Genomic DNA, 25,447 nt, shown 5'->3' with positions numbered 1-25,447 from the left:
GACAGGAACACACACAAAGAATGTACAAGAAACACAGTAATCTTTTTGCAATTCTTGAGTTTAATTACTTCAGCATGTGGGTTTTTTTGTTATTCAGTCTTCCCCTTTCCATTGCAATCTTTCTTAGGAAAGTTGCACAAATACTTTTCCCGGACCTGTACATAAATCAGACACACAGCTATACAAACTTTTTTTTTTTTTTTTGCAATTTTTCTAAGCCTTGGTTTCTTAACTTCTTAAGAGAGAAAGTGTATTAAAAACCCATGATGCACTCAGACCCAATACCTGACAGTGAGCTGCGCTGAGGGGAGATGACTCTGAGACAGAGGAACATGACACTAATCCACCACAGAAATTACAGTCCAGCCAGCGTGGGGAGTCAGAGGCACAGAACTCACAAAGAACTCTGTTGTCTGCATGGTGCTGTCAACCAGCACACCAGAAAAGCCTGTTTTTCACCGATTCACTCTTGGCAAAACTGTAGCCTTTGGGAAGGAATTAACAAACCAAACCTGACCTGCGACAGATGCAACATGCTTACCTCCCCCTCTCCCTTCAGCTCATGAAAACTTGAGACTATTCAGCCCTTGACCTAAACAAGTCAGTGAAAGAGACTCTGAAGGCTTGAATAAGACAAACTTGGCAAAAAGCAATTCAAAAGATGGAAATGAGAAGGGTCATGTGGTAAGAACAGGTACAGAAGCACAGAAATAAAATGACTCTGAAGGTGTTACACACTCAGGAGCAGGACCTTCCTCTGCAACTCAGAGACTGGACAGTGAAGCACAAATCCAATGAAGTTGGGCCAGTACAGGTAACATGCATTATCTAGCAGGCTTCAGAATATCTACCTTGGATGCTCGAACATAAAAGAGCTCAGCACTTATTATTTCAGGAACGTAAGAGAGAACAAAGCCTGCAGGTAGCCTGAATTCCTAAAACTGGAAAAAATGTAAAGTAACTGTGCTGGCAGGAAATATCAGGTGGTATTATCCAAGGGGGTTTCTACCTGCATCCAAGCCTTTTGCAGCCCCAGCAGTTTGCTGTCACTTCAGCACATAGCAGGTTTGTGTGGGCTGGTGAAGCTGTGACATGCTTGGTACCAGCACACAACTTGCTGCTCCACTGGCACCAGGGCTGGGTTCCACAGTGCAGCTGTTCAGAGAACTTGGGAAACAGTGCCAAAAGAAACTTTGGGGAACAACTTTTTGGTGAAGTAGACACTTGTTTATGTAATTCATTGTCAAAAGACTCAGATGCATCTGGTTGATTTGGCTTTAAGATTCCACGGGCAGAAACTGCAGCGTGAAACCCGGTGTCCATAGAGGGGCAGGGAACAACAGCTGCTACCAGCTCAGAGACACCTTAATGTGAGTCAGTGCAAGGCACTCCAGGGCTCCCCTTCTCATTTTAGGGACAGCTGCTAGCCTTTGCTAAACATGAATCAGTCCTACTGACTATCTCCAAGGACACATGACCTGTGAACTGGGGGCAGGTTACCCCGGAACTGCCATGCAATGTGCATGAGAAATCAGCACTACACAGGAGGGCAAGCACTTCCTACCACAACTCCTACAATCCAGGGCAATGGATGTGTGCTAGCATGTTAAAAAATAATACTCCACAGTTAAATGTCATTTTCCATAGGAAAAATGTTCCCTAAACCTAGGAGCAAATCTAGGAGTATGAAAGTAATCTAAGCAGATGCAAACAATCGTAGCCAGTAACAATCAAAAAAGAAATCTCAAATTAAAAACAAAATGTAAAAACAATTTCAAAAAGTAGGCAAGCCACCTATTGAAGCAGACTCTCCAAAGAGTAAAACCCAGGTTTAAAATATTACACACCACATTACTATCCAGCTAATAAAAACAAACACCACCCCCCAACAAAAAAACCCAGCCAAACTTTACAAACAGGATACAAACGGATTTCCTCTTGCATTAAGAATATTGGATAAAAAGTTATGGAATACACTGTGGTATGTTTACAGGGTTGTTGTTCTTCCCCTCTGTCTGGTGCCTTCACTCCACCAGCTCTTGTTGTTGTTGAGCTTGTGTTCAGTTCTCCCTGCTTGCAGCAAGAGAACTTCCATTTGTCTGTGCAGAGCAGGGTCCCCAGGAAGCAGGTGAGGACCAAGCTCACATTTTTGCTGCTCCACTCCTTTGGTGATTATTCCATAGCACTAAGCTGGTTACAGATGTTCTATGAGTTCAAGAAATTTCTATCTCAGAGGCCTCATCTATGAAGTTAGCAACAGGACTGAGAAGCAGGAGTGGAAACAGTTTATACTCTCCATTTCCATCTTCTGGCAGGAGAGGTGGATCACCCATTCCCAAAGTGTCCAAAGGCTCGGCTTGGGCTGCTGGAGCTGCAAGTGGCACAACAGCTCCACTGGCTGATGGAGGCTGGAGAGCAGGTTTTTCCTCCAGGGCAGGCAGCAGAAAGTCTTTTGGATCATCTGCCTTCCCTGCAGCTTCACCTGAAGGCAGCTCTTCAAATAAGGAAAGCAGAGGGTTGGCCCTGTACTGGATCAGCTGCATATCTGAGGGAAAAACAAACAGTTCAAACTGCTTCACTGACTGAAGGCTCTTATTCAAGGCAAAGACACATGGAGATGTTGCTTCAAACTTGGTGCACTACAGGAAAGCCCAAGGTGGGCTGGGACAAACCCTACACCCCACAGCTGTCAGAGTGAAGCCAATGCCCCAGTGCCTGCAAATATCAGTGCCTGAAGCCCACTCCAAGCCCCTGACTCTCACAGCATGCAATAGCAGCACTGCATGGAAACCTGAGCAGCTCTGGGGGATCACAGCCTGTGTAGGAGGTAGTGCCACAAGGGCCTTTGCAGTTTTGCTTCCCACTGTGGCACTCATGTCACGTTTCCATGTGAAAAGGGACACAGGATGGGACCCGTGTTTTCTGTGTGAAGAACCTCAGGCCACAGGATAGGCCTTTAAAGACTGAGGCACAGCTTCAAGATCAGTGAAACATCACAGTCTTCACAAAAAGCTTAAGTCCAGACCAAACAAGGAGAGTTAGCTATAGGCTACAACAATTCCATTTCAATACACAGTTTTCAAAGAGAGTGGAGCTGCCACAGAGCTCAGTGTTCCTTCCTGCCCACCTTTGCTTCCTGCTGTTTCCCTCTCACTTGCTCCCAAACCTTCAGTGCTCTCTGCCAAGTTTGCCATCTGAAACAAAGCAGACAGAGTTAAGACAGAATGTTTAACAACAAAATGGAAATCTTTACTGACTGGTTAACAGAATTAGATGTGAAAGGAGGAGGAAAGAGAGATGGAGCAATTGAGCAGTGAGCCTGTCATTGTACATGAAGGCCTGCACACAGGAGCTTTCAGAAGGAGGCACAGTGAAATACAGACAACTTACTAAACAAAACAAACTTCTGACTAACAAATACTTGTTCTACCTTCCAAACCAAAAGCTTTATTATAATAGGTCTTGTTGGAATAACAGTTAAATATGATTTCATAATGTAATTGAATTCTGCAGGCACTGCTTAAACACAGATGCATTTTACATCAGTTGTAGTCAAAGCTCTTCTTACTGGGAAATCCTAGTTTAAATATTATTTCAGGACTACAACAAAAATAACACTTGCAAGAGTGTTTTTTTAATAGTATGAATCAATGTTAGGAACTGGACCAAGAGAATAAGTTTGTGCTGAACTTCTGTGTATCTTCTGAGGAAATCCCATAGAGACATGTTCAGAACAACTACAGTATATTGCACTACAATTTTCGTTTAGTACTTTTCCTTTAGTCTTCAGATAGGCATTCCAAGCGTATGACTGCACTAGGAATGTAGGACTGGAAATTATCTTGAGATCCCTCCTAAATTTTGACATGCCAACATTGATAACTGAAACCCTGGAGTCAGCTGGAGGAGATGAACCAGCAGTGTCACCCTGTGCCATCAACCCTGTTCCCACCCTTGAGCTGCATCAAGCAAGGTTCAACTCCCAGCATCACACTTGCCCTCCCCATCACAGAAGTAAATCTTACTCTTACATTTTCAATACCAGCAGGAGTTTCCATCAAGTTCATATCCAGGGCTGGCAGCTCCGGATTAAATGTCTGAAAATAAAACCAGATCATATGTGAACCAATAAAGTTCTTGAAATAAAACTGCAGAGGGCTCCTGAGAGGACTGCAGGCCCCAGTGAGCTGCTCCTTCCACTGAAGCATGGGGACAGTGGCACCTCCATGGGCTGTCAGCTGGGAGCTTCAAGCTGTGGCAGTAAACTGAGGTCACAGAAGGAGAAAAGGCTACCCTATTTCCCAGTGATTCCAGGAATACAGCTAAGTTTCACTCGGTATCATCCAGTTAAATCAAATACAAGGATGTATGTCAGGATGTGATGGTATGTGATTAGGCTTCAGGAGAAGTGAGGCAAATGTTTTCCTTTCCCCCCCCCCCACTTCTTCTCTGTACAACAGGAATCCTGTATGACCTAGAAAGACTCCCAGTACTACCCTGTACACTGAATACCTACAAATCATTCTATTTGTAACTACTTGCTTTCCAAGATGTTCCTGACTCTTACCCATTACAACATGAGATAAACTAGCAGCATTTCATGACACAGCCTGAGCAGTATTTCTCAGAAATAGTGAGAAGACACTCACGTCGCTGAATGCTTCGGCACCAAAGTTGTACTGCTTCCCTGACAGCATTGTTTGGAGCTCTTCAAGGCTGGCATCGATGCAGTTCAGAAAATCCTGAATTTCCTCTCTAAAAAGACAAAATTACATAGCACTGTAAGGTACAGTTGGCAGGCAGGGCCTCCTCTTGCCCCAAAGGGCAGGTTGCCTACAATGCAGTATAGCCACATGGATGAAATCACATTCCTGTATCACCTTTCACTCAAGTTCTTTGAGGTACAGGTACAAGAGAAAACTACCTGAACAGCAAGCACAACTACAGCTACCAGGTCAAAAAGCAATTCCTCCTTTCATACCTACTTCCTCCCTCATTTGAGTATCTGGTGAATGTTCTCAGATCTAAGCCTGTACACCAGTATCTGTTTAAACAAAGGTCTGATGGCTTTGCCCTGGGACAATGAATGATAAGCAAAGGGCTGGAAATAATCTGGGCCTGAAGGAACTCTACCTACTTTGAAACATCAGCTTGTTGCCAAACTGGACATGTTTCCAGGGAGAGTGGGAAGGACATGAGGGACAGTGAAGAACCTGAGAAGGCAGTGTGGGCAGGCACAGTGCCCACACTTCATGTCTTGCTGTGCCATGAGTCCCCAGCACTGAGGAGCAGGCAGTTCCCAGGCACTGCCCCACATCCTGCTGTGCAGGAGGGAAGATAGAGCAGGGCCTTCAGACCATGAGTGCTGGGACACCACCCCAGACCCTCCAACCTGCTGCTGACCACAGCAGAAGAGCTGTAGGAGCAAGCGTTAAAGCTTTGTCCTTGAAACAGCTCTCCTGTGCAGCCACAGTGGGGCAGGAACCCACAGCCTGCACCCCTGATCCAGGGCTGTGTGATCTGACAGAGCACACAAGAAACAGCTTTGTACAAATGAGGGGCAGAGAAGGGAAGAACAGTGAGATGACCACCAGGACAATACACATCCAGGTCCCAGGAACAAAGTGCCCACAATGCCAGCCCGAGCTCAGTGCCTGGCACCTGCTGCTTGGCAGCACCTGGCAGTGACAGCAGTGGGCTGATGGGGCACACTGACAGATGCACCAGCAGTCAGGCACACGTTACCATGAAGGTGACAGAGACCTTGCCCTTTTTCAATATGTGATGCCAACGCTTGACTTTTTTAAGCCCTGGTAACAGGTGCAGAGAATTTACTTCAATGATAATTCAAAAGCAGATTCCCTATGTTCTGCCAAACAACACAGAACTCTGACAGCATCCCACGAGGTGACAACAGTAAACACTTTTCAGAAACAAGTTAATACCTGTCCAGCAAAGGATCATTTTGGTTTCCAGGGTTGTTCTCATTCAAGATGGAGTCAATTACTGACACGGGGTCCTCTGGAGCATTTGGCTGTGCAGTGTGGAGCTCCACAGCAGCCGTGCCTATTTCGCTGGATTTGGTGACATCGTTTACAGCAACTGATGGGACAGGCTCTGCACAACTTAACTCACTTGGCTGTGATACTTGACAAAGAGGTAAGCCAGGATCTAGAGCTGCCTGTGGCTCTCTAAAATGTGACCCAAACAGAAACATCACATAGGAGAATTTATCAACTGCATTACTATTCATTTCAGGTTTAGTATCTCAAATCTTAATAAGATTAGGCCAGTCAAGGATTCAAGTAACAAACTGGTCTTTAGAAAAAGCAGCAAAGTGGCAGATGAAGAATCTCTTACTACAACTTGTACAGAAAGCATAAAAGCTGTATAACTCAACACCTTTTTCCTGGGCAAAAAGCAGCAATATAATATACAGGAACTAGGCAGGAGGGAAACTCTTAACAGATAGACTCTGGAAAGAAAAATATTCCTAATCAGTCCATATTTTACTCTGGGCATTAACAATTAAATGGGTTTTCAGTAAAATCTGTTGCCACACAGAGAATGCCTTCCCTAGGATATGCTTAGTGAGAGCAGTATTGAAACTGGAGATACAACTATACACTTTGATTTGTTAGCAATCTATATACATTTTGGATTATTAGAAACCTATGTATGCATTCAGGTCCCTGTTCAGTTGAAAAGTCAAGTATGTGTTCATTTGCTGAACAGACAGAAAAGCCTCAGCAAATTAAACCTGCAATGCCTATCAGCCTGTCAGGCCTCCAGGGACTCCAGAAGACACATGAGCTTTGACAATGACCAAAGCTACATGCTGCAGAAGGAAAGCCTACAACAGTCCTGTCATGCACAAATGGACATTCAGAGACACCTTCTGTTTCCCAGAATCCAGATGGATTGCCAACATTAACATAACTACCCAGTTATTAGCCCAGGGATAAATACTTCATATACTCTGGACATACCTGGCTCTGCCACTTGTGTGTGCCACAGCAAGGAGGCCATTGGTGGCATTTTCCAGGGTGTCAGTGATATCTCGGATTATCAGACCTGTACCATTTCCATCCTCTTCAGCTGCACTATGTTCAGAAAAAGCCATCTGCAGACACAGCACAGAATGAGTAAACCACAGGCTCCGACCTTTTCTCATACTGAAGCCCACTCTCCTTGCAGCTTCTCTTTCCTGTTCACATTTCATCTGAGACCAGTTGCACTGATTTGCATGATTTTACAGCCAGCGTGTTGCTCTTAAGCTGCCCATTACAAAAGGGAGAGCATTTGATTACCAGCTTAGGGTATTTGTAGCTGTAAGGAAGACTGATATCACTGTGTATCATCCTGTCCAACCCACTGCCTCTGTCCCTGGGAAGACTTACAGCTTGGCCACTCTCCACAGGGATGCGGACATACTGGCGACTGTACTTGGAGGGTGAAGCACCTGCAGCATCTGTGAGAGACCTGAGACAAAGCACAGCTTTAGTTCATCCTGCCTGCCAGAGGGAAGAGCTGCAGCAGTGCCAAGGACAGGCAGTAATGGTCATCATTCTTGCCCTCCCAAGAAGTCTGGCTTTTAGGGAAAAAAGTGTGTGTCAGGAAGGGTACTGCAGGCAGCCTGTCCTACACACATACTGTGGTTTGGAGGACACATGCACATTTTGAGATTTACCATTTCTGATAACTGTGCCCTCTGGAATTGAAAATTTATAGAATATTACCTTCCCACCCATTTTAGTGATAAGGAGGAAATACTTGTTTTGTGTTTGACTGACCTTCCATCAGCTTTCTCAAGTTTGAATATGCAAGTGATAAAAATACCTGTCACACAATAGAAACTGATTTATCCCTACAATTTACATCTGACTGGTCTGGGACCTATCAAATAATTACCTTTTTCTTTTGACCCCAACAATATAATTTCCTCGCATCAAACTTAGTATAAATTGAAGAATCTAAAAGGAAAGACAAGAGAAAGCCAAAACCAAATGGTCAGCATAGCAATCCTAATATTAAATTCTTAATTCAGATTTTACTATAAAATTATATAGTTACATGACAGAAATTAACAGAAGTTTAAAAAAACCATTTGCAATTGTATTTTAAAGAACAAAGCAAGAGTTACAAACTGCATAGAAAAATTAGCCCACTTGCACAGTTGTTTTTTTTTTTTTTTTAAATACAATATAGCAGCACAAATCACTAGAGGATTCCAGACCAGAAACAGCTGAGGAATAAACCAGAGAAAATTTTTTTCCAGTGTGCAGACTCCTACAGTTTATACATTCCAAATTCACTTCTCAAGTGATCTAAGTGTATCCTGGTCCAAGATCTTTCACAGACTCCATTCCATGTGCCTGCAATCTCTCAAGTTCTGGGCTCCTGTTACCATGCACTGTCTCCACACACTGACATCCTACTATGACTTTTCCTTAGTGCTTTGCTCGTGGTTCTTTACTGTGCTACTTCTGGGACACTCAGGAACTGTGAACATTTTCTTTATGCTGTATTAATACAGCCTGTTCAGCTCTGTGTCATTTGTCATTCTACATAAGCAAAGAATGCCATGAAGTATCACAGAGGCAGGAATAAGGATGGTAGCACTGAAGATGCTGCAATGGTACCTTAGACAGCAGCTTCTGTTGTTGACTGTGCTTCTGCCTTAGAACTGCCACTTCTTTCCACAGGGCCTTATTTTCTCTGCAATGCAGAATAAATCAGAAGACAGAGGATGAACAGAGTTTACTTTATATGCTCTAGATTTACAGCTTTCAAACCTTTAGAGTACCTCGCAGAACCAATGGCAACATTCCCTCTGTGGATAACTAACCCTCAGTTAATTCGATCTACTAACATTAACTCTGGGTTAACTTAACTCCATTTTACATCAGCAGCATGAAACACTCACTTAAAAAGGACACCCTCATCCTCTGCTGCTCCACCAATAATCTTGATCTGAGGTATTCCTTCAAAGCCTCAAAGCTGTTGAGTAAGGACTTTGTGTTACACTCAGCCTGTTTCCAAACACTGACAGTCTTGGGACAGATCTAAAGGTGCTGTTCAATGGGCTTGGTTGCTCTTTTTTTTTAAGGAACAGAAAGAGAAAGGTATTTCTTGGACTCTGGTTGGTATCTGCTGGCATACCAATGACCTGAATGAAATGCCAATACCTATATGAAGGGGATCTGAGAGAACAGAGATGAGGATGTGCAAAGTCCACTTTCAGTTAGAAAGAAAACAAAACACCAATTGTCCCTCATTGCATCTAACCCTGTCTCCATTCAAAAAATGAAATGCTTTTATTGACCTAAAAACTTACTAGAGGTGCTGGCAACCAGAGTGAAATCTCAAGGCAGCCAACACCCAGTCTAAATCTCCATCTGTAACTGAATTGCAAAACCAAACAAGATTCAGAATGTTGTGTGGGGTGGAATGGGCATTCTTAGGAAAAGATATAGCTTCACCTGTTTCCAGTTCAAATGAAACCCATATTTAGCCAATCTCCATCAGATACAAGCAACATTCAATGCATGAGTGCCCCGAAACAGCCGAGTCTACCTCTTCATGTTAGCCAGCCTGACATCCATGTTGTTCTGCTGCTCTCTCATCTCCTGCACCTCAGACAGGACTTTGTGCAAATCCTCTGTGCAGACCTTGAGATCCTCAGTTCTCACTGCAGACACCTGGAATAGGTACACACACTTTACTACAAACAGTACATGCTCCTTGTTGCAGGGAGAGTGCAGCCAGACTGCAGGGCAGGACCAAGCCCAATTAAAAGACCAAGTAAGACTGCAATTCTTACATGGCACAAAACACCACAACTGCTACAGGTGACAATCCTTAGGACCAGGCTGCACTGTATGAACAAAACAAGATGCCAATGAAAACATGAGATTAGCACTTTGTACCTGGAGACAGTAGATTCATGACTGTAATTCACAATAAAAACCACTGACTGCAAAGGGCTTTCCCTGGGGGTTCCCTGTCAGACCTGGTGACAGTTTGCCCTCTAGTGTCACAGACAGCACACCAGCCAAAAAAACCCCACAGCTGATTGTGGAAGAACAAGATGATCATATTCCTTCTAGGTATGGGTAAATCTGCCAGCAAAGGAGTAACACATTTCCAGTAAGTTACTGGGAGATGAAGGCATCCAGTTAGATGCATCCTACTCAATCTGAAAATTTATCATACACCAGGTTGAACTGATTCCCCCATTGGTGTTTCCTCTGCTACCTCTCTGCTCAGTGACATTCCAAGGTTATGGAGACTTGTCTGCAGAGAGTCCAAACCACTCTTCTGTTCACAGCACAATCTGTGACTGCTGCTGCTTCAAACGATGGTGGAAAAGCCATCAGAGAGCAAAAAGTTCACAATCTCCTTCCTGCACTTGTATATGAAACATTTTCCAGTTCCTTCAGCAACTCTCTCTGCAACAGAACCATTGTTGGCTGCAACACAATTCAAGACTTTGAAAAACACGGGTCTATAGTGCATCACATGCACATGTCTGAATGACACATTCAGCTTTTGTGGCCATAATTTTGAATATCATTTTGCCAAATACTGACTATAATTGAGCCACATGGAGTCATACCAGGTGTCCCTCCCAACCTACATCCTGCTGGGAGTTTTCTTGTTACTCTGCTAAATTCCAAGGAGGATGGGAAAGCATCTTGTGTGGATTCCGTGGGGCAGGTGAAAGCACCAATGTGGGTATTGCCCTGCTGTGGAGTGTGGTAACTTCCGTGCAGGTTGGCTCACACATCTTGTCTTCCGAGTGGAATGGTCAGTAAATGAACCAATGGTGTTATAAATCAACATCCCATCCCTTTGTGCTGGAACAGAACACAGCTGTTGTGCAATCACTTCTCAGACATGACTAACTACTTTCTTGACACAGTCCCATGGTGCAAAGGATGCACTGAAGGGTCTGACAGTTCTCCTCCCTGTCTGCAGTCTACATGCTTTGCTGTTTGCTGCAGCTAATAAATTATGCGGATGTACACAGGGTGCATCCCAAATGGAATTCAAGGCTGTCTTATTTCTCTTCAGCACACCATCCTTCTGTGGGAAGACAACCAAAAGTTTTAGGAAGTGGGTGGAAATTCCAAATGCAGCCAGCTAGCCTCTAAAAAAAAACAAGGGCCAATATAAACTCTGCCCAAGTTCAAGGAACTGCTCTTCAGAGTCCCCAACTGGCTAATCAGGGCACACAGTCCTTGGGTGCTGAGGCACTGGCACAGATTGCCCAGGGAAACTTGGCCTGTTCCCATTCCTGGCTGGATGGGGCTTGGAGCAACCTGGTCTAGTGAGAGGTGTCCCGGCCCATGGCAGTGGCTGGAATGAGATGAGCTCTAAGGTGCCTTCCAACTCAAACCATTCTGGTATTCTATGACGACACACAGGGTATCTGCACACCAGCAGAACTAAAAGCGAAAGTAAGTAAAGTAAGTCCTGCATTCAAACGTGCATTCCAGACAGAGGCCTGAAATACAGATTATAGACAATACTGGAATATACTGGCTGCATTCCAGGCAGTAGAAGAGCAAGGAAATTAATGACTGCTTTACAAAAAAAAAAAAAAATCAAAAACATTTCCTGTGCAACAAAGAGTATCTTTCACCAACGTATTCAACACTTCACACCAATGTCCTTGGCACTGAGCAGAGCTTTTGTCTCTCCATCTAGAACACTCCACCCAGTGCACCACCCCTGGGACACATGGTGCCACACCTGACGTCAGCGTGCACCTGCCCTGCCAGGCGTGCAGGCTGGGACACGCTGGTCACAGCAGGGGGGGCACAGGCCCGAGCCAGCGCCACGCCATCGATCCTGGCTCCAAGCAGGGGCAGCTCAGTGGAGAATCAATCCAAACACAATTGCAGCTCTCCAGCCTACGCTGGGCTTTTATTACCCTGGGCAATGCAGCCACACCTGACGACAGCCTAAAGAAAAGATTCTGCTGTTCAAATGTCAACGTGATGGATCATGATACTCTCTTCCTCAGGATATTATGGGCTGTAATGTGCCAATAGAGAATAAATATCTGTGCAGATACAGGTCAGACAAGGCCTGAACGTACAAAAGAAAAGCAGAAAGTGATCTTAAGGATGTAGCTTAGTGGCAACACGGTTTTGGAGGAGCAATATACTTTAAGCAAACTCATCCAAATGAAATGGTTACTGATGTTCTTGCAAATTTTTAATGAGTGGCGAATGGGAATGCATTTTATTTTGTTTCTTTTGCTTTGTGATTTTCTCAGAGTTGGAGATGCTGACAAAAATGCGGATCATGCTAAGCTGCAATCAGGGATATGAACTCTGTGGAGAAGGGCTGTGGTTTGATGATTATGCAGAACATGGTCCTATCCCAGTTCACAACCAAGAGCAGACCAGGTTTTGTCTAAGCACTGGCCTGGCATCATGAGGGAGCTACCTTGGTTCCCATAGTATTTGCTGTCTTGTGTTTGAAACGCCCATATGAACTCCTGATAAGCCACTTTTCGTAACTAAGTGAAGTAAGTATGTGCTCAGACTATACCTTGCGCTTGATGTTTTCCAGTAAATGTGCCTTCCCTTGCTTGAAGAAAGGGTGCTGGAACTCAATGACTGAGCTTTTCTCTGCTGTAATGATACCATTCTCCAGAGCAATCACCTTCCTGAAACCATCTGTGGAGAGAAAATCAACAAAGCCATTTCTTCTAGTTGAAAGCTGACTCGGAATACATACAGCTTAAGAAATGTCCAGTGCTACCAAAACACCCACTGCACTACAGTTACTGGGAGAAAAAACTATAAAAAAAAAACAGCCAAGGTAGCCTTTCTTGGTGCTCAATGATTTCATTGCTCTGATCTTCACAGCTAGAGGACATGTCCACAGTAGCACTGCCCGTCCTTGGCAGGCTGCACATGCAACTGCACAGCAGAGGCCAGTGTGTGTCTGTGGGCAAGACAGCCATGACCAAATCATCACAGCCATGTACAAACCTTCACAACAGTTAGTCAGAAATTAGATTTATTATGGTATCTTGAATAGAATCATGTCCAAGTGGATGCAGAGGAATGGCACACTTTCCCTTTTATCCCTGACAACTACAAATCAAAACAAATGCTGTCATGTACCACCAAGGTCTGCAGAATAAAGCAAAGCAGAGAAGTTAATTCCTTGCCTGCCTGTAGCAGACACCTGCAGCACAGCACCTTCTACATACTAGACTGCCTGCACAAAGTAAGATATTGCCAGTTCTATTTCCATCACTGCTCAAACACCACAGGGTAGATGCATGATTCAGCTGACAGGCCAATCCACGTCTCTCCTCAGTCAAGGTTTTAACACAATTAATGCACTCCAACTATTATTAGAAAGCCAGGATAGATCCAGCAGGAAAAGGAGGCTGCCACTACATTGTATAGCTACACAGGAATATTTGCTTTTTTTTTTTTAAATTTATCCTACAAGGGAGGAGATAATTGTTTCTTTGGATTATCCTCTGTCACTCAAGTGATGGAGCTTACAAAAACAAGCACATAACACAAACAGAAGCATCTACCCTCTGTCCAGAGACAAAACAGATGTGCTATATGTTACAAAACCTATACAGGCATCAGCTAGAGAGATCAGGCAAACCTGCTGGGCAAGGACAGAGAGCTTCTCCCTGTCAGTCTGAAATCCTCACTAAGGCAGCATCTCCTGGGCTGTTTGTCCCTCCAGGTTCCAGAAGCTTCTGCAGTTATTCTTGCTGGTTGTTGCAGCCCTGCATGCTGCACTGTGCCCTTGAACCACCCTCACTGCACCCCTCTGCCTGGCCACACTGCACATGTGCTATGCAACACTGCCACATGATGCTCACAAGTTGAGCAGAGAAAACACAGCGAGAAATGTAGTGCAGCTCAGCCCATCAGTGGGACTGATCTGGTTCCAACACAGCAAAGTGGGCAAGAGTAGTGGTAGCCCCAAAACCCAGGCAATTTTTCTCACATTCTAGGTGTTCTCTACTCCCCTGGGTACACACCTGCTTGCTGCAAGAGCAACACTGGAGCTGAGGGAACCTCAGGCTACCTCTAAGCACCACCACATATTCTAACAGCTGTTACTCAAATGGAACTAAAACACAAAACACAAACACTAAACCATGCTCTACCATCAGTCTTTTCTTTTGCAAAACAAACCTAAGGTCAGGGCTCAGGTTTTTAAGGATGAAAGACTTGCCAAGTTCATTTGCTTGTTTAAGAAATCCAGACCAAAGCCAAATAGCTATGAACTTGGCAGACAGAGTGTGTAGGAAGCGCTGATGCTTACACATGTTCAGTTGCCGTATGAAGCTGGAGATATTGTTGTGTTTGAAGTACTTGGGGAGGAGCTCCTTGGCAAACCTCTGCTCATCCAGAATGCAGAAATTCTCGCCATTCTAGGAAACAAGCAGAAGTAACAGTTAGTAAATAAGCACAGCTTTTCTAAAGTGTTGCTCTTAAGTGAAGATCATAAAACAGCAGCAACCGTTCCGACAGGAGAGAAGGGCAAAAGACTTCACCAAGTGAACAGTCTGTGGCAACACCCAAGACTGGACTAAAAGGTTTGAATTCAGAGACACAAGTACATAGAAAGCTTCTACTGAACAGGGAATTTTCTTACAGCCCTGACATACTGATCTTAATCCAAGGTAAAATTTTTCTAAAAACCTGCTCCCTCTGTCCCCAGGAAACACAAGCGTTGCATAAGCCAAATGGAATTCATGCCACTAAAGAGATTTCATCTCCCTTCATCAGCCTGCCCAGCTCCTGACAAGATTATTCCATTGTATGTGCTATGTCATCACTAAAAATAACTACGTAACGTTGCTCAGTTACCGAAGTTCAGACAACACAACCCAGCGGTGACCAGGGGTAAGTGTGACACCAGCAGTGCCAGATTTATCGTATGCTCAAGACCAAACTTCCTGGAAACAGAAAGAGCTTTTTGCATCACTTTTATGTGATAAAGAATAAAATATTGTGTTTATTTTAATCTTTGCCTTTGTAAAGGGCGAATGGCTGGGAAAAAAGCGGAGAAAAACCCTACAGATTTAAAAATGACAGGGAACAAAAGTAAACACAGTGCTTGTCTGGCCAGTGTGTCCATGCCCTATGCCCGCGGGGCACATCCGTCCCCGCGCCAGAAGGAAAATGGACATTTAATGGCTCCTGCCAGCGTCCTTTCGCCCCTGGGAGCTGCCGAGCGGGGATCCGGGACTGCCCCCGGGGATGTCCCGCTGCGCCAGCGCCGCCGCCGCGGGCCGCACGCGGGGCCGCCAGCGCGGGAGGGCCCGGGCACGGCCCCGGCACGGCCCCGGCCCGCCGGGCCGCCAGCAGCGCCAAAAGCGGGGCGGGGAAGCGCGCTCGGCTCGCTGCGGGCAGCCGGGGACCCTCGGCCACCGCAGCCCCGGCCCGGCGCCCCCGCCACCCTCGAGTCCTTCGCGCGGGCCTCCCCGGGCCGGGCCCGAGCGGCCGCCTCACCCTGCTCCAGCAGATGACGTCGTCGCTGTCCGGATCCTCCAGCAAGGCCCAGAGCTTGGCGAGGAAGCCGGGCACGGGCCCGGGGCCGGGCGCGCCGGGGGCGGCGGGGCCGCGGGGCAGCGCGGGCGCCTCCCGCATCCTCGGAGCGCCACGGGCCGCGCCAGCGGGGACGGGCCGCGCGGCGCCGCGCGACGCACCGCGGGGCGGGGCCCGGCGGCTCCCGCCAATCAGCGGCGGCCCCGCGCGCCGGCCCCGCCCCCGCTCGCCCCGGCGGCCGCGAGCGTGACTCTTGTTGTGCTCCCGGGGGAGCGCGCGGCCGCGTGACGTCACCGCGGGCATTTAAAGGGGCCGCGGCCGCGGCCGCCGCCCCGGGAGGCCCCTGGGGAGCTCTCGGCCGGTGCCGCCGGTGCCGCCCCGCAGGTGGGTGCCGCCGCCCGCCGGTCCTGCCCCGAAGGTGGGTGCCGCCGCCCTCAGCTCTGCCTCCGCCTGCCCTCCCGGCGCTCCTCGCAGCGGGGTCGAGCCCTGGGCGGGGCGAGCAGGTGCGCGGCGCGGGCCGGGCTCCGCGCTCCCTCAGGTGCGAGGCGGAGCAGCCCGGCCCGCCCTGCCCGGTGGGCGGGAGCGGGCGCGGTCGGCGCTGCGGGGCCGGGCTCGGGCTGGGTCGGCCCGCGGAGGCAGAGCCCCTTTGTCCCTCCGGGCTGGTCCCCGCCGGCGCTCCCGCGTCCCGCACCGCAGCCGCGCCGCCTCCCGCTCCGCACGTAAGGGATGAGCCGTCCGTCCTCCTGCCTTCCTCTGTGCTTTCCCCTCGCTCTCGGGCTGTGCTTTCCCTGCAGTCAGGTGTCGGGAAATATCCCTGAATCGTCCGCTTGGATCACATAGAATTTGGATCCCACCAACCCGCCTGAAATCTGATTTCCGTTCATTCGCGATTCTCTGTGCTGTCGGGGACTCGGTAAAGGGCAGTCCTAGGGGAGGATTCTGCTTTAAACTACTAAGATTTAGGGATGGTTGTAATATAAAACTTGGGTTGGTTTTGGTTTTCTTTCTTTTTCTTTCCTTAATCAAGGTAAATATTAATATCAATGAAAAATTAAAACCAAAAACTTTTGAAACTAATTTAGCTACTCCCACCTTGCACTAGTTGAGTAAATAAATGGTGATTAGTTACTGTGATGGGTATGTGAGCAAAGATGTTGTGACATCTGCTACATCTCCATTCAGGGATAATTTTTGCTGTTCCCTAGAATTACCCCAGAGGTGTGTGTGATGTGATCGAACACCAAGCAGAGTCCAGGTGGGACTCTGGTAAAGCGTTGGGAAAGCTGTGCCAAAGACTTGTCCTTGACTCATCCATGTAGGGCACAGCACGGAGCACCCAGGACAGGCTGGTGGCTGTGTGTGACACCCCAATGGGTGCCCAGGACAGGCTGGTGGCTGTGTGTGACACCCCGATGGGTGCTCAGGCTGGTGGCTGTGTGTGACACCCCGATGGGCAGCCAGGACAGGCTGGTGGCTGTGTGCAACACCCGATGGGTGCCCAGGACAGGCTGGTGGCTGTGTGTGACACCCCGATGGGCAGCCAGGACAGGCTGGTGGCCGTGTGCGACACCCGATGGGTGCCTAGGACAGGCTGGTGGCTGTGTGTGACACCCGATGGGTGCCGTGTGGAGGCTTGGGGCGCCGAGCCGGGCTCTGGCACGGTGGGTTTGTCTCCATGGGAAGTTTTCACAGCCAGCCTCTAGAGCCGCTGTTCTCCCGAGCTGTGGTTCTCCCGAGCTGTGGTTCTCCCGTGCTGTGGTGCTGCCGGCACAAGGCAGAGGGATGAGAGCACACAAAGAGCAGCCTGCCCCGGCTGCCTGGGCTCGGTGGCTCCCGGGCCTTGAGGAGGCCTCCCTGTGTGCCGGAAGCTCCCGCGAACTTTGCCCTGAGTTGACACGAAGGCCACAGCTTGGGCTGAGTCAGGAGCATCCCGCTGCCCTTCCCTCGGGGTGGGTGCTGGCAGGGTGGCAGCTTCAGGCTGAGGAGTGGTGCTGCTGTTTCTTTCCACGTTGCTGTCACCATTGCCTTTTGGTGGTCTGCTGTGTGAAACGGCACAGGTATGGCTTTCCAGACTCCTTCCTTGGAGTCCACGTTGGCACAGTGAGTCAAAAATGGTATTTTACCTCCCTGTGAGCAGCAGCAGGGAGTAGGTCAGTGACTGAGTGGTGTGTAGGGGTGAGCATGAACCAGTGTGCTGCTGTTGTTCCCACACTGCTGAAGCTGCTCTGAAGGGGCTGTTCTGTATCTGAGTTTTATCAGATGTATGACCAGGAGCTTCTGAGGGGGACTGGCTGGTGGAGCCACTGGAGCAGAGCTATACTGTGTTGATGGATCCAAAGCTTCTCAGATTTAGAGATCCCTACAGCTCCCTTCTGAGAAAGGAGGGAAAGAAGGTGTCTCTAAACTTTGTCCAATTTATTGACTATTTGGAAACAGCAATACTTGATTATCATTAGCTTCTGAGAATAGCACAGCATGTTTGAAAATCAAAAGGTGAAGCTTTGAATATGTTTGTTGCCATGTGCTGGGATTGAATCATGTCTGTTGGGTATCAGATGTTAGAAGATGTTTCAGAGCAGCTCTGTGTGATTGTGCTGACTGAAAGCTTAGAGAATACCCAGCTTTGCTGCAGACAAACCTTAATACATTCATGTTGCTGTTACAAAGACAGTAAGAATAAGTAATGACAGTCTCTTTATGAAAAACCTTTGCCATGGTGCTGTGTCACCATCCTTTTCTGTATGAAAAGGAGAACTGATTCTTCTGAGTTTTCTTGCTAGGTCATGTGTCTCATTCTCTTGCTTTCTGTTTCTCTCTGCTATTCTGAGTTGCTGTTGCATGTCTCAAGAGCTGTATCTCAACAGCTTGTTTAGGTGCAGTTTGTTTGCTGGCTATATCCAGCTTTGTTAAGGGTCTCATTGTGTGAGAACTTTTGTAGTCATTTTCACGTGATTTTTAAATGCAGTTTAATCCTTCCTTATCTTTTGGTGTAATTCTACTGCTCCGTATTGCATCAGGTTCTCCTTTCATGCAGGCAGTTCTTTGAGCCTTTATTCACATAACTTCTTTTAATGATTTCAGACAGTTTCCCCAACTTTTTCTGAACTCTCTTAAGAGTACTTTGGATGTTGGCTTATTGCCAACAAGCTTGGCATCAATTGGAAGTTTTATGAGTAAGCTACTTATTGATCAAAATCATGGGGAAAATAACAGAACAGAAAGGAAAAACCTTGTGCAGCCTGTTTGAGATGTACTCCTGGATTACAGATAGCTGCTCCTTAAGAGCCATCTTTAAAGAAGTTAAAATTAACAATTACTTCACAGTAACTAAACTGTACTTCCTCGGGTGACTTAAAATAGAGAGGTCTTGGTGACGGTTTAAAATATACATGTACTTGCTCAAGACTATTTCTTTGAGCTTTGTATGTGGACCTGTAAGATGATTTGGAATGTGAGCAGCAGTGAAAAAAGGGTTAATGAAACTATTATGAGAGCAGCCCATTTGGTATTGGGGACTCATTACCAAGGCATGATCACCATCTGCCTTGTATGTCAATTTTGTTAGAGTGATTTCCTTCTTCAATATTTGAGTGATGATCCAAATAATACTTACACTTGATTTCTTCCTACCCTCTCAAAATGTCCAGCACCTTCAAACCAAGTGGTCATATTCTGTTTCATTCTTTTTGTGTTTCCCAAATAGGTGTAACTTCCAAAAACGCCTTCCCTTCAGGCTGAGATGGGATCAGTCTGGTGGCTGCTGCTCTGCATCCCCATGCTGTCACCCACATTTGCTGGGGGTGTGATCCGAGTTTATTACCTGGGGATCCACGAAGTGGACTGGAACTATGCTCCCACGGGGAGGAATGTGCTCGCTAACCAGAGTATTGCACGTAACAGGTACGTTCCCTTCGAGCAGAATTTATTCTGGGGCTGGCTTGGAGCTGTCGTTTGATGTGTCATTTAATGCAAGTATTGTGGGGCATCTGAGCAAGCAAGAGACAACACTCCCATAGGTTCTGATATTTATGAGCTTAATGTTTAACTTGTTTTATGCTCCTGTGGTAAAACCTGTGTCAGTGGGAAAAGGGATGGTTAGTCTGGAGAGTCCAGAGCCCATACACTAGGGAGAAGTGTATGGAAAACAAACACAGAACAGAAAATAGAGCAGACGCAGAACAGATTGTTCTAAAATCACCCAGGTTTTGCAATGCTCTACCCTGCAGTTTCATTTTGCTTAGTTCCAGCTGGTGATCAGCTTGTTTATCCTGAAGCATGATGACTTTTCATCTTTTTATAAATGACTTCACAGAGCCAGCTTGTTTTCGTTTCAGTGGAATTTTGAGCCTTAGACTTAATGGGACTTCCTGCATGGGATTTTAGGGGCTGTTTGAAAAACAGTTTTGTTTTTCTTGCGAAATTAAATTTGGAAACTGCAATAATTGGTTCGAATTACTACTACAAACAGTGTTTTGGGTTTAGCTTTCAAAACATCTAGCCTTTTTCTTTGGTTGGTGATTTTTTGTGTACGTGGTTTGTTTTGTTTTTCAAAGGTTTCCATATTATTTTAAAGGCATTTGTACTTTTTTCCTTGCTCTCATTTTCTGTGGGAAATAGCTGGTGTTTTTTGATCTGCTCTCAGTCTTTTACTCCTCCAAAATAGCTAACACTCAGGTTCAGACACCTCCTTCAGAAACAGCACAGCAGGAGCAGGAAGGGTATGCAGAAACATCAAGGTCTGTCAGTTTAGCATGGAAAAGTCTCTGTTATCTGGAGATGCTGTGTAGATGTAAATAAGTCCACAGGAAACACCCCAAAATTCAGTGTGAATAAAGATGTTAACACTGACTCCAGAAGTAGTAATGAATGCAGTGGATTTTGTTTGGTTTCTCTCATAATACATGAAAAGAAGGAAATTAAATTTGGGGCCATTGGACTTAAAAGCAATTTAAAAGCTGTTGTCACTGCAAACAATTAGTTAATGGGACTTATTTGTACAATGATTGCAGAAATGAAACTGGCAATTAGAGAAGGATGAGATTTTGATATGATTGATAGAAGTAGCAAATTATTTCAATTATTTCAGGTTTTTTTTTTTGGGAAGAAATGGACTGTGTAGAGAAGGAGGCACATCTGTAAAACAAAGTGTGAATGATCTAATAATGGCTGCACAGATGACTTGGCAAAGGGCTGAACTCTGGCTTGTATAGCCAGAGCCAAGCCCTGTCTGTTCTTGAATGATGAGGCCAATGCTTAATATTTGGGTCTCCATTGTTCATTCTTTGAGATGCATATTAGGGTTTGCCTCCCTTCCAGGGCTGCTTGTGCTGTGGGTGATCAATCCGAAGGGAGAAGTGAGGGGAGTGACCTTGTCTCTCATTTAGGCCACTTCCAGTAATACCTGGACTGTGATTCATTTCTTATCTATTAAGAATTTCCCATAACAAGCAAATATGCTTGTGAGTTAAACTTTAGTACCTGTATGAGGTTTTAACTCTGGAAACTGGTTACGTGCTGGGTATGTACCTGCCTGACTCGTCTGCCCCTCTGGAAGGAATTTGGAAACTGTGAAGTAGAAAGTCATCTTTCAGACTTCAAAATTTGGCCAGAGGGTCAAGACTCCACTCTGCCTACTGCCTTGTGATTTAGCTGGAAATGTCACAGAGGAATCTAAATGAGTTTTGAAGAGCCCAGTGAAGGCTGAAGGAGGAATGAAAAGGGTTCTCCCTGCAACACACACATGGGATTGTCTGGGAAGCACTGTCCTTCCCATTTCTTGTTTGCAGGGCACAGTTCAGGGTGCACTTTGTGTCTCTTGGTGAAGAGCTGGGGTTGAAGTTGTGGCCATGCATGGGTGGCTTAGAGTATCCTCTAATGCCAAAGCTTTCTGCTGTACTCCGGAAAGTGGAGTGTGACCACGACTCTGCTGCAGCATTGACCAGCTGTTGTTATAATGATGACTCATTAAAGTGCCTTTCCCTTTGAATTCTACAGCCAGGCCTCAGCATTCCTACAGGCTGGGAAAGACAGGGTGGGAAGCACCTACAAGAAATCTGTCTATAAGCAGTTCACGGACTCCACGTACACCACTGAGATCCCCAAACCTGTCTGGCTGGGGTTCCTCGGGCCTGTCATCCGAGCAGAAGTGGGGGATACCATTCAAGTGCACCTAAAAAATTTTGCTACTCGACCATATACAATCCATCCTCATGGTGTTTTCTACAAAAAGGACTCTGAAGGTAAATGAGCTACTGCCATCATGGAGACAGATTTTTCTCACTGGGAATTTAAGAGTATTCATGGAGGAGAGCTGTCCATAAAGCCCCAGCTGGAAAGCAACTACATTTGGGTGTTTGGTGAAGATATCAGGTGTTGAGTTAGTAGTGTCATGGGGCTAAGAGACCTGACCTGGGCCCAGGTTTCTTGATTTTAGAACCTCCAAAACACTGATCAACTCTAGAGATTGTAGAGAGACTGACTGTGGGGCACAGTGCAGAATTGAATGCAAAGCAGCACTAGGCAGAATGGAAATAGTCCTGCTGACTCTGTGCTGACCCATTTACTGGGCAAATTGCCTTACAGTGGCTCTGTGCCTCAGTGCCTCTTTAAGGAAGTGATGATTAAACACTATTTCAGCCTTGGGATGGTGAGTCTCAGCTCAGTATAAGGTTACATGTGTGGGCATCTTGGCTCTTCTTGAATGGATGTTGTGATTGCTCAATTGTTCTAGGATCCCTGTATCCTGATATGTCCCCCCAGGATCAGAAGAAGGATGATGCTGTTTTCCCAGGAAAGAATTACACCTATACTTGGACTGTCCCTGAAGATCACAGTCCAACTGATGATGACCCAAACTGCTTGACCTGGATCTATCACTCTCATATTGATGCACCAAGGGACATTGCATCTGGCTTAATTGGGCCTTTACTTACATGTAAAGCAGGTAAAAACACTGAGAGAAAGCAGCTGAGGCCTGCAGTTCCATAATGTAAAGGTCTTGTAGTGACATGAATAGGGATAGGATGTGAAGATACTCTGGTGTGCAGCTCCCAGCTTCAGAGGGAAATGTAGCTTGGTTAGAGTGGACAGTACCTGGGCTCTAGCTGGATCCTGGTCATTGCATTGTCATTATCCTGTAGTGGTTGGGCAGGTAAGCTTGCAGGCCTCTTGATCCACGAGAGCTGCTTGAATCCATGTTAAGAGCAAGGCTCTTGTCCAAGTTCGTGTATGAAAATCATGGTGACTGGTTGGTTTCAGCAGGACTGAGAAGACTGGAAGTGTTGTAGTTGAGGCACATGGTGGCAGAGCTGCTTGGGAGAGAGAGCTGTATTGGCAGGGATATACTGGAAAAGGTGATCTCGCTGCTCTGTGGTGAGCTGTGGGGATGGTGGGAAAGCATCTGTCTCCAACTCATGTGACAAGACTCTCTGCTACTGTGGTTCTAATCTCTTGCCTGATGTGTGATTTTCTGCATGAGTGATTTTCTGCATTCATTCCTCTCTCCTTTCACCTCAGGAACACTGACTGGCAGCTCTCAAAGACGCTGGGATGTGGATGTTGATTTTTTTCTGATGTTCAGTGTGGTGGATGAGAACCTAAGCTGGTACCTGGATGAGAACATTGCATCATTCTGCACAGATCCTGGCTCTGTGGACAAAGAAGATGAGGAATTTCAGGAGAGCAACAAAATGCATGGTCAGTGTCACCTCTGTGAGGCCACTGTGTCTGCTGAGACACTCAGGAGTGTCAGTGCTCCAAGATCTGCTCTGAGATCATGTGCTTAGCAAATAATATCTCAGGGACAGGGCAACAACTCCAGAAAATTGAAGTATTGTTTTGGTTTTATTTTTGGCTTGAGTGAGCTTTTATGCTCATTGTTTTAGGAGTGAGCTGTGGAGCTGGGCTCTCCAAAGCAGAAGAAGAGTAGGAGTTCTGGTTAGGTCCATCCTCCTACTGTGTCTGTGCTGTCACCTGCTGGCAGGAGCTCTGGAGGTTCCTTTTCTGCTCTCTAATTTTGGCTTGCTTTGTTTTGCAGCTATTAATGGTTATGTGTTTGGCAACCTCCCTGAGCTGAAGATGTGTGCTGGGGATTCTGTTTCATGGTACCTCTTTGGGATGGGCAATGAAATTGATGTTCACACAGCCTACTTCCATGGAGAGACAATCACAATCCGGGGCCACAGGACAGATGTGGCCAGCCTCTTCCCAGCCACTTTTGTTACAGCAGATATGATCCCCAGGAACCCTGGGAGATGGCTGCTGAGCTGCCAGGTCAATGATCACATACAAGGTAAGGCAGAGGGTGGAATATGTCATGGACTCTGTGTCCTCTGTTTTTGATGTACATGATGTACAGTGTGGTAGGGAGCAGTCTTGGGCATGGAAAAATGTCCCTAGATGAGTGGGTGATGCCTTGTCTTGTAAAATTGGAGTGGGCTGATTACTAATTGGAGTGGGCTGGTCACTAATGTGCAGGGCAGCTTTGGTGGGGGTGACTTGTACCATGGTGTGGTGTTTGATGTTTGGTACAGCTGAAAACTGAGATGAGGCAGTGCCTTAAGAGCTCTGCTCGCTATAAGAGACACTTGCATGATAGATCTGAGGACAGCAGAAGGCTTTAGTCACTCTCAGTCCATACTTCCATAGCATCCATTATCTAAGGTTGGAGGTTCTGCTCACAGAACTCCTTGCTGTGGAGTTACTCACCTTCTCCCATCCATGTGCCCTTTGGGATGGCAGAGGGAGGGTGGGACTGCCCATTAGGCTGGCTGGAGGGGCTGAGTGTCCACCTTCATGTCTTGGGCAGCTGGGATGGGGGCACTCTATGAAGTCCGGCCCTGCTCTCGGCAAGCTGCAGCACCCAGCCTGGAGGGGAGAGTTCGGAAATACTACATAGCTGCCAAGGAGCTGCAGTGGGACTACGGCCCCTCGGCGTTCGACCGGCTCAGTGGGAAACAGCTCACTGACACTGGCAGGTGAGTGAGAGGCTGCTGGGCTTGAACAGTGTTGGGAAACAGCTCACTGACACTGGCAGGTGAGTGAGAGGCTGCTGGGCTTGGGCAGTGTTGGGAAACAGCTCACTGACACTGGCAGGTGAGTGAGAGGCTGCTGGGCTTGAACAGTGTTGGGAAACAGCTCACTGACACTGGCAGGTGAGTGAGAGGCTGCTGGGCTTGAGCAGTGTTTGGGGAGTCTGGTCTGTATCAGGAACACTGCTCAAGGAAATGTGGAATTTCGTTCTTTTCAAAACATGTGCCTATTGCTCACATGGGGTGCATTTCCTAAGAAGGCCAATCAGCCCATCTAGAAAAGGAGGGTGCTGTAGCTGGACTGTGAGCAGTACAGGTACCTTGGGGCCTTCCCACGAGAGTGCTGTGTGACACAGCTGTACTCACAAGCAGCAGAAGTCCCAGCAGATGAAAAATGTGAGCTGCCACATTTGTCTCTGGGCTTTATTTCTGCTTGCTGTGTCTAATCTAAAAAGAGATTGATCTATATGAGAAATGATTAAAAAAGCCCCTGGTGCAGCAGACACAGGGTGGCATTGCTGGCCTGCAGATGGGTCTCAGGCTGGTGCTGCTGCAGGATGCAATTTCTAGGAAATTAGATGCCAGCACTTGGGTAGCAGCCCTCCATCCCATGGTCAGGTGACTGGGATAGCAGTTGAGAGACTTCCCGTTCAGTCTTTGGCTAACTGAAAGAGATTCTTCTCGTTCTACAGAGATTATGTCCCTTCCCTAGTAATCTGTTGGAGAGGATATATCTTATTCAGATGGAAAAGAGGAAATGTAAAGTGGTTAATTATTTACCCAATGCCATGCAGCAAGCCTTGCAGACCTTAGACCTGTGAGCTGGCCTTGTAGCTGCACTGCCTCTCCTGCAAGGCTTGTTACTTA

General features: G+C 46.7%; 2 protein-coding genes across 6 annotated transcripts in view; one reads left to right on the top strand and one right to left on the bottom strand.

The window, feature by feature from the left end:
- Positions 1-39: 39 nt before the first annotated feature.
- Positions 40-15,869, bottom strand: LOC110480451 (heat shock factor protein 3). Its single transcript, XM_021548383.3, has 13 exons — positions 15,516-15,869; positions 14,323-14,431; positions 12,565-12,692; positions 9,577-9,701; positions 8,643-8,718; positions 7,912-7,973; positions 7,401-7,482; positions 6,990-7,123; positions 5,946-6,191; positions 4,650-4,755; positions 4,032-4,097; positions 3,128-3,194; positions 40-2,545 (listed from the first exon to the last, which is right to left on the bottom strand). The coding sequence occupies exons 1-13, from the start codon at positions 15,852-15,854 to the stop codon at positions 2,214-2,216; spliced, it is 1,872 nt and encodes a 623-aa protein (XP_021404058.3). The 5' UTR covers positions 15,855-15,869; the 3' UTR covers positions 40-2,213.
- HEPH (hephaestin) overlaps positions 15,838-25,447 on the top strand; it is a 23,045-nt gene continuing 13,435 nt past the window's right edge. The window contains exons 1-7 of one of the 5 annotated variants that reach the window (XM_085570929.1): positions 15,838-15,935; positions 19,255-19,451; positions 21,546-21,790; positions 22,282-22,494; positions 23,067-23,246; positions 23,587-23,841; positions 24,358-24,526. In XM_085570929.1, coding sequence (XP_085427055.1) covers positions 19,291-19,451; positions 21,546-21,790; positions 22,282-22,494; positions 23,067-23,246; positions 23,587-23,841; positions 24,358-24,526 — 1,223 coding nt within the window. In that variant the 5' untranslated portion in view covers positions 15,838-15,935; positions 19,255-19,290. Of the gene's footprint in view, positions 15,970-16,121; positions 16,271-16,479; positions 17,609-19,254; positions 19,452-21,545; positions 21,791-22,281; positions 22,495-23,066; positions 23,247-23,586; positions 23,842-24,357; positions 24,527-25,447 lie in introns of those variants that run through there. The other 4 variants (XM_085570928.1, XM_021548432.3, XM_085570930.1 and 1 more) reach the window with 4 other exon arrangements.

This window comes from Lonchura striata, chromosome 4A, assembly GCF_050655825.1.
Source record: "Lonchura striata isolate lonStrDom1 chromosome 4A, ASM5065582v1, whole genome shotgun sequence".
Taxonomy (NCBI): domain Eukaryota; kingdom Metazoa; phylum Chordata; class Aves; order Passeriformes; family Estrildidae; genus Lonchura; species Lonchura striata.
Note: the sequence above shows the minus strand (reverse complement) of the source record. Positions and strands in the feature narration are given on the sequence as shown.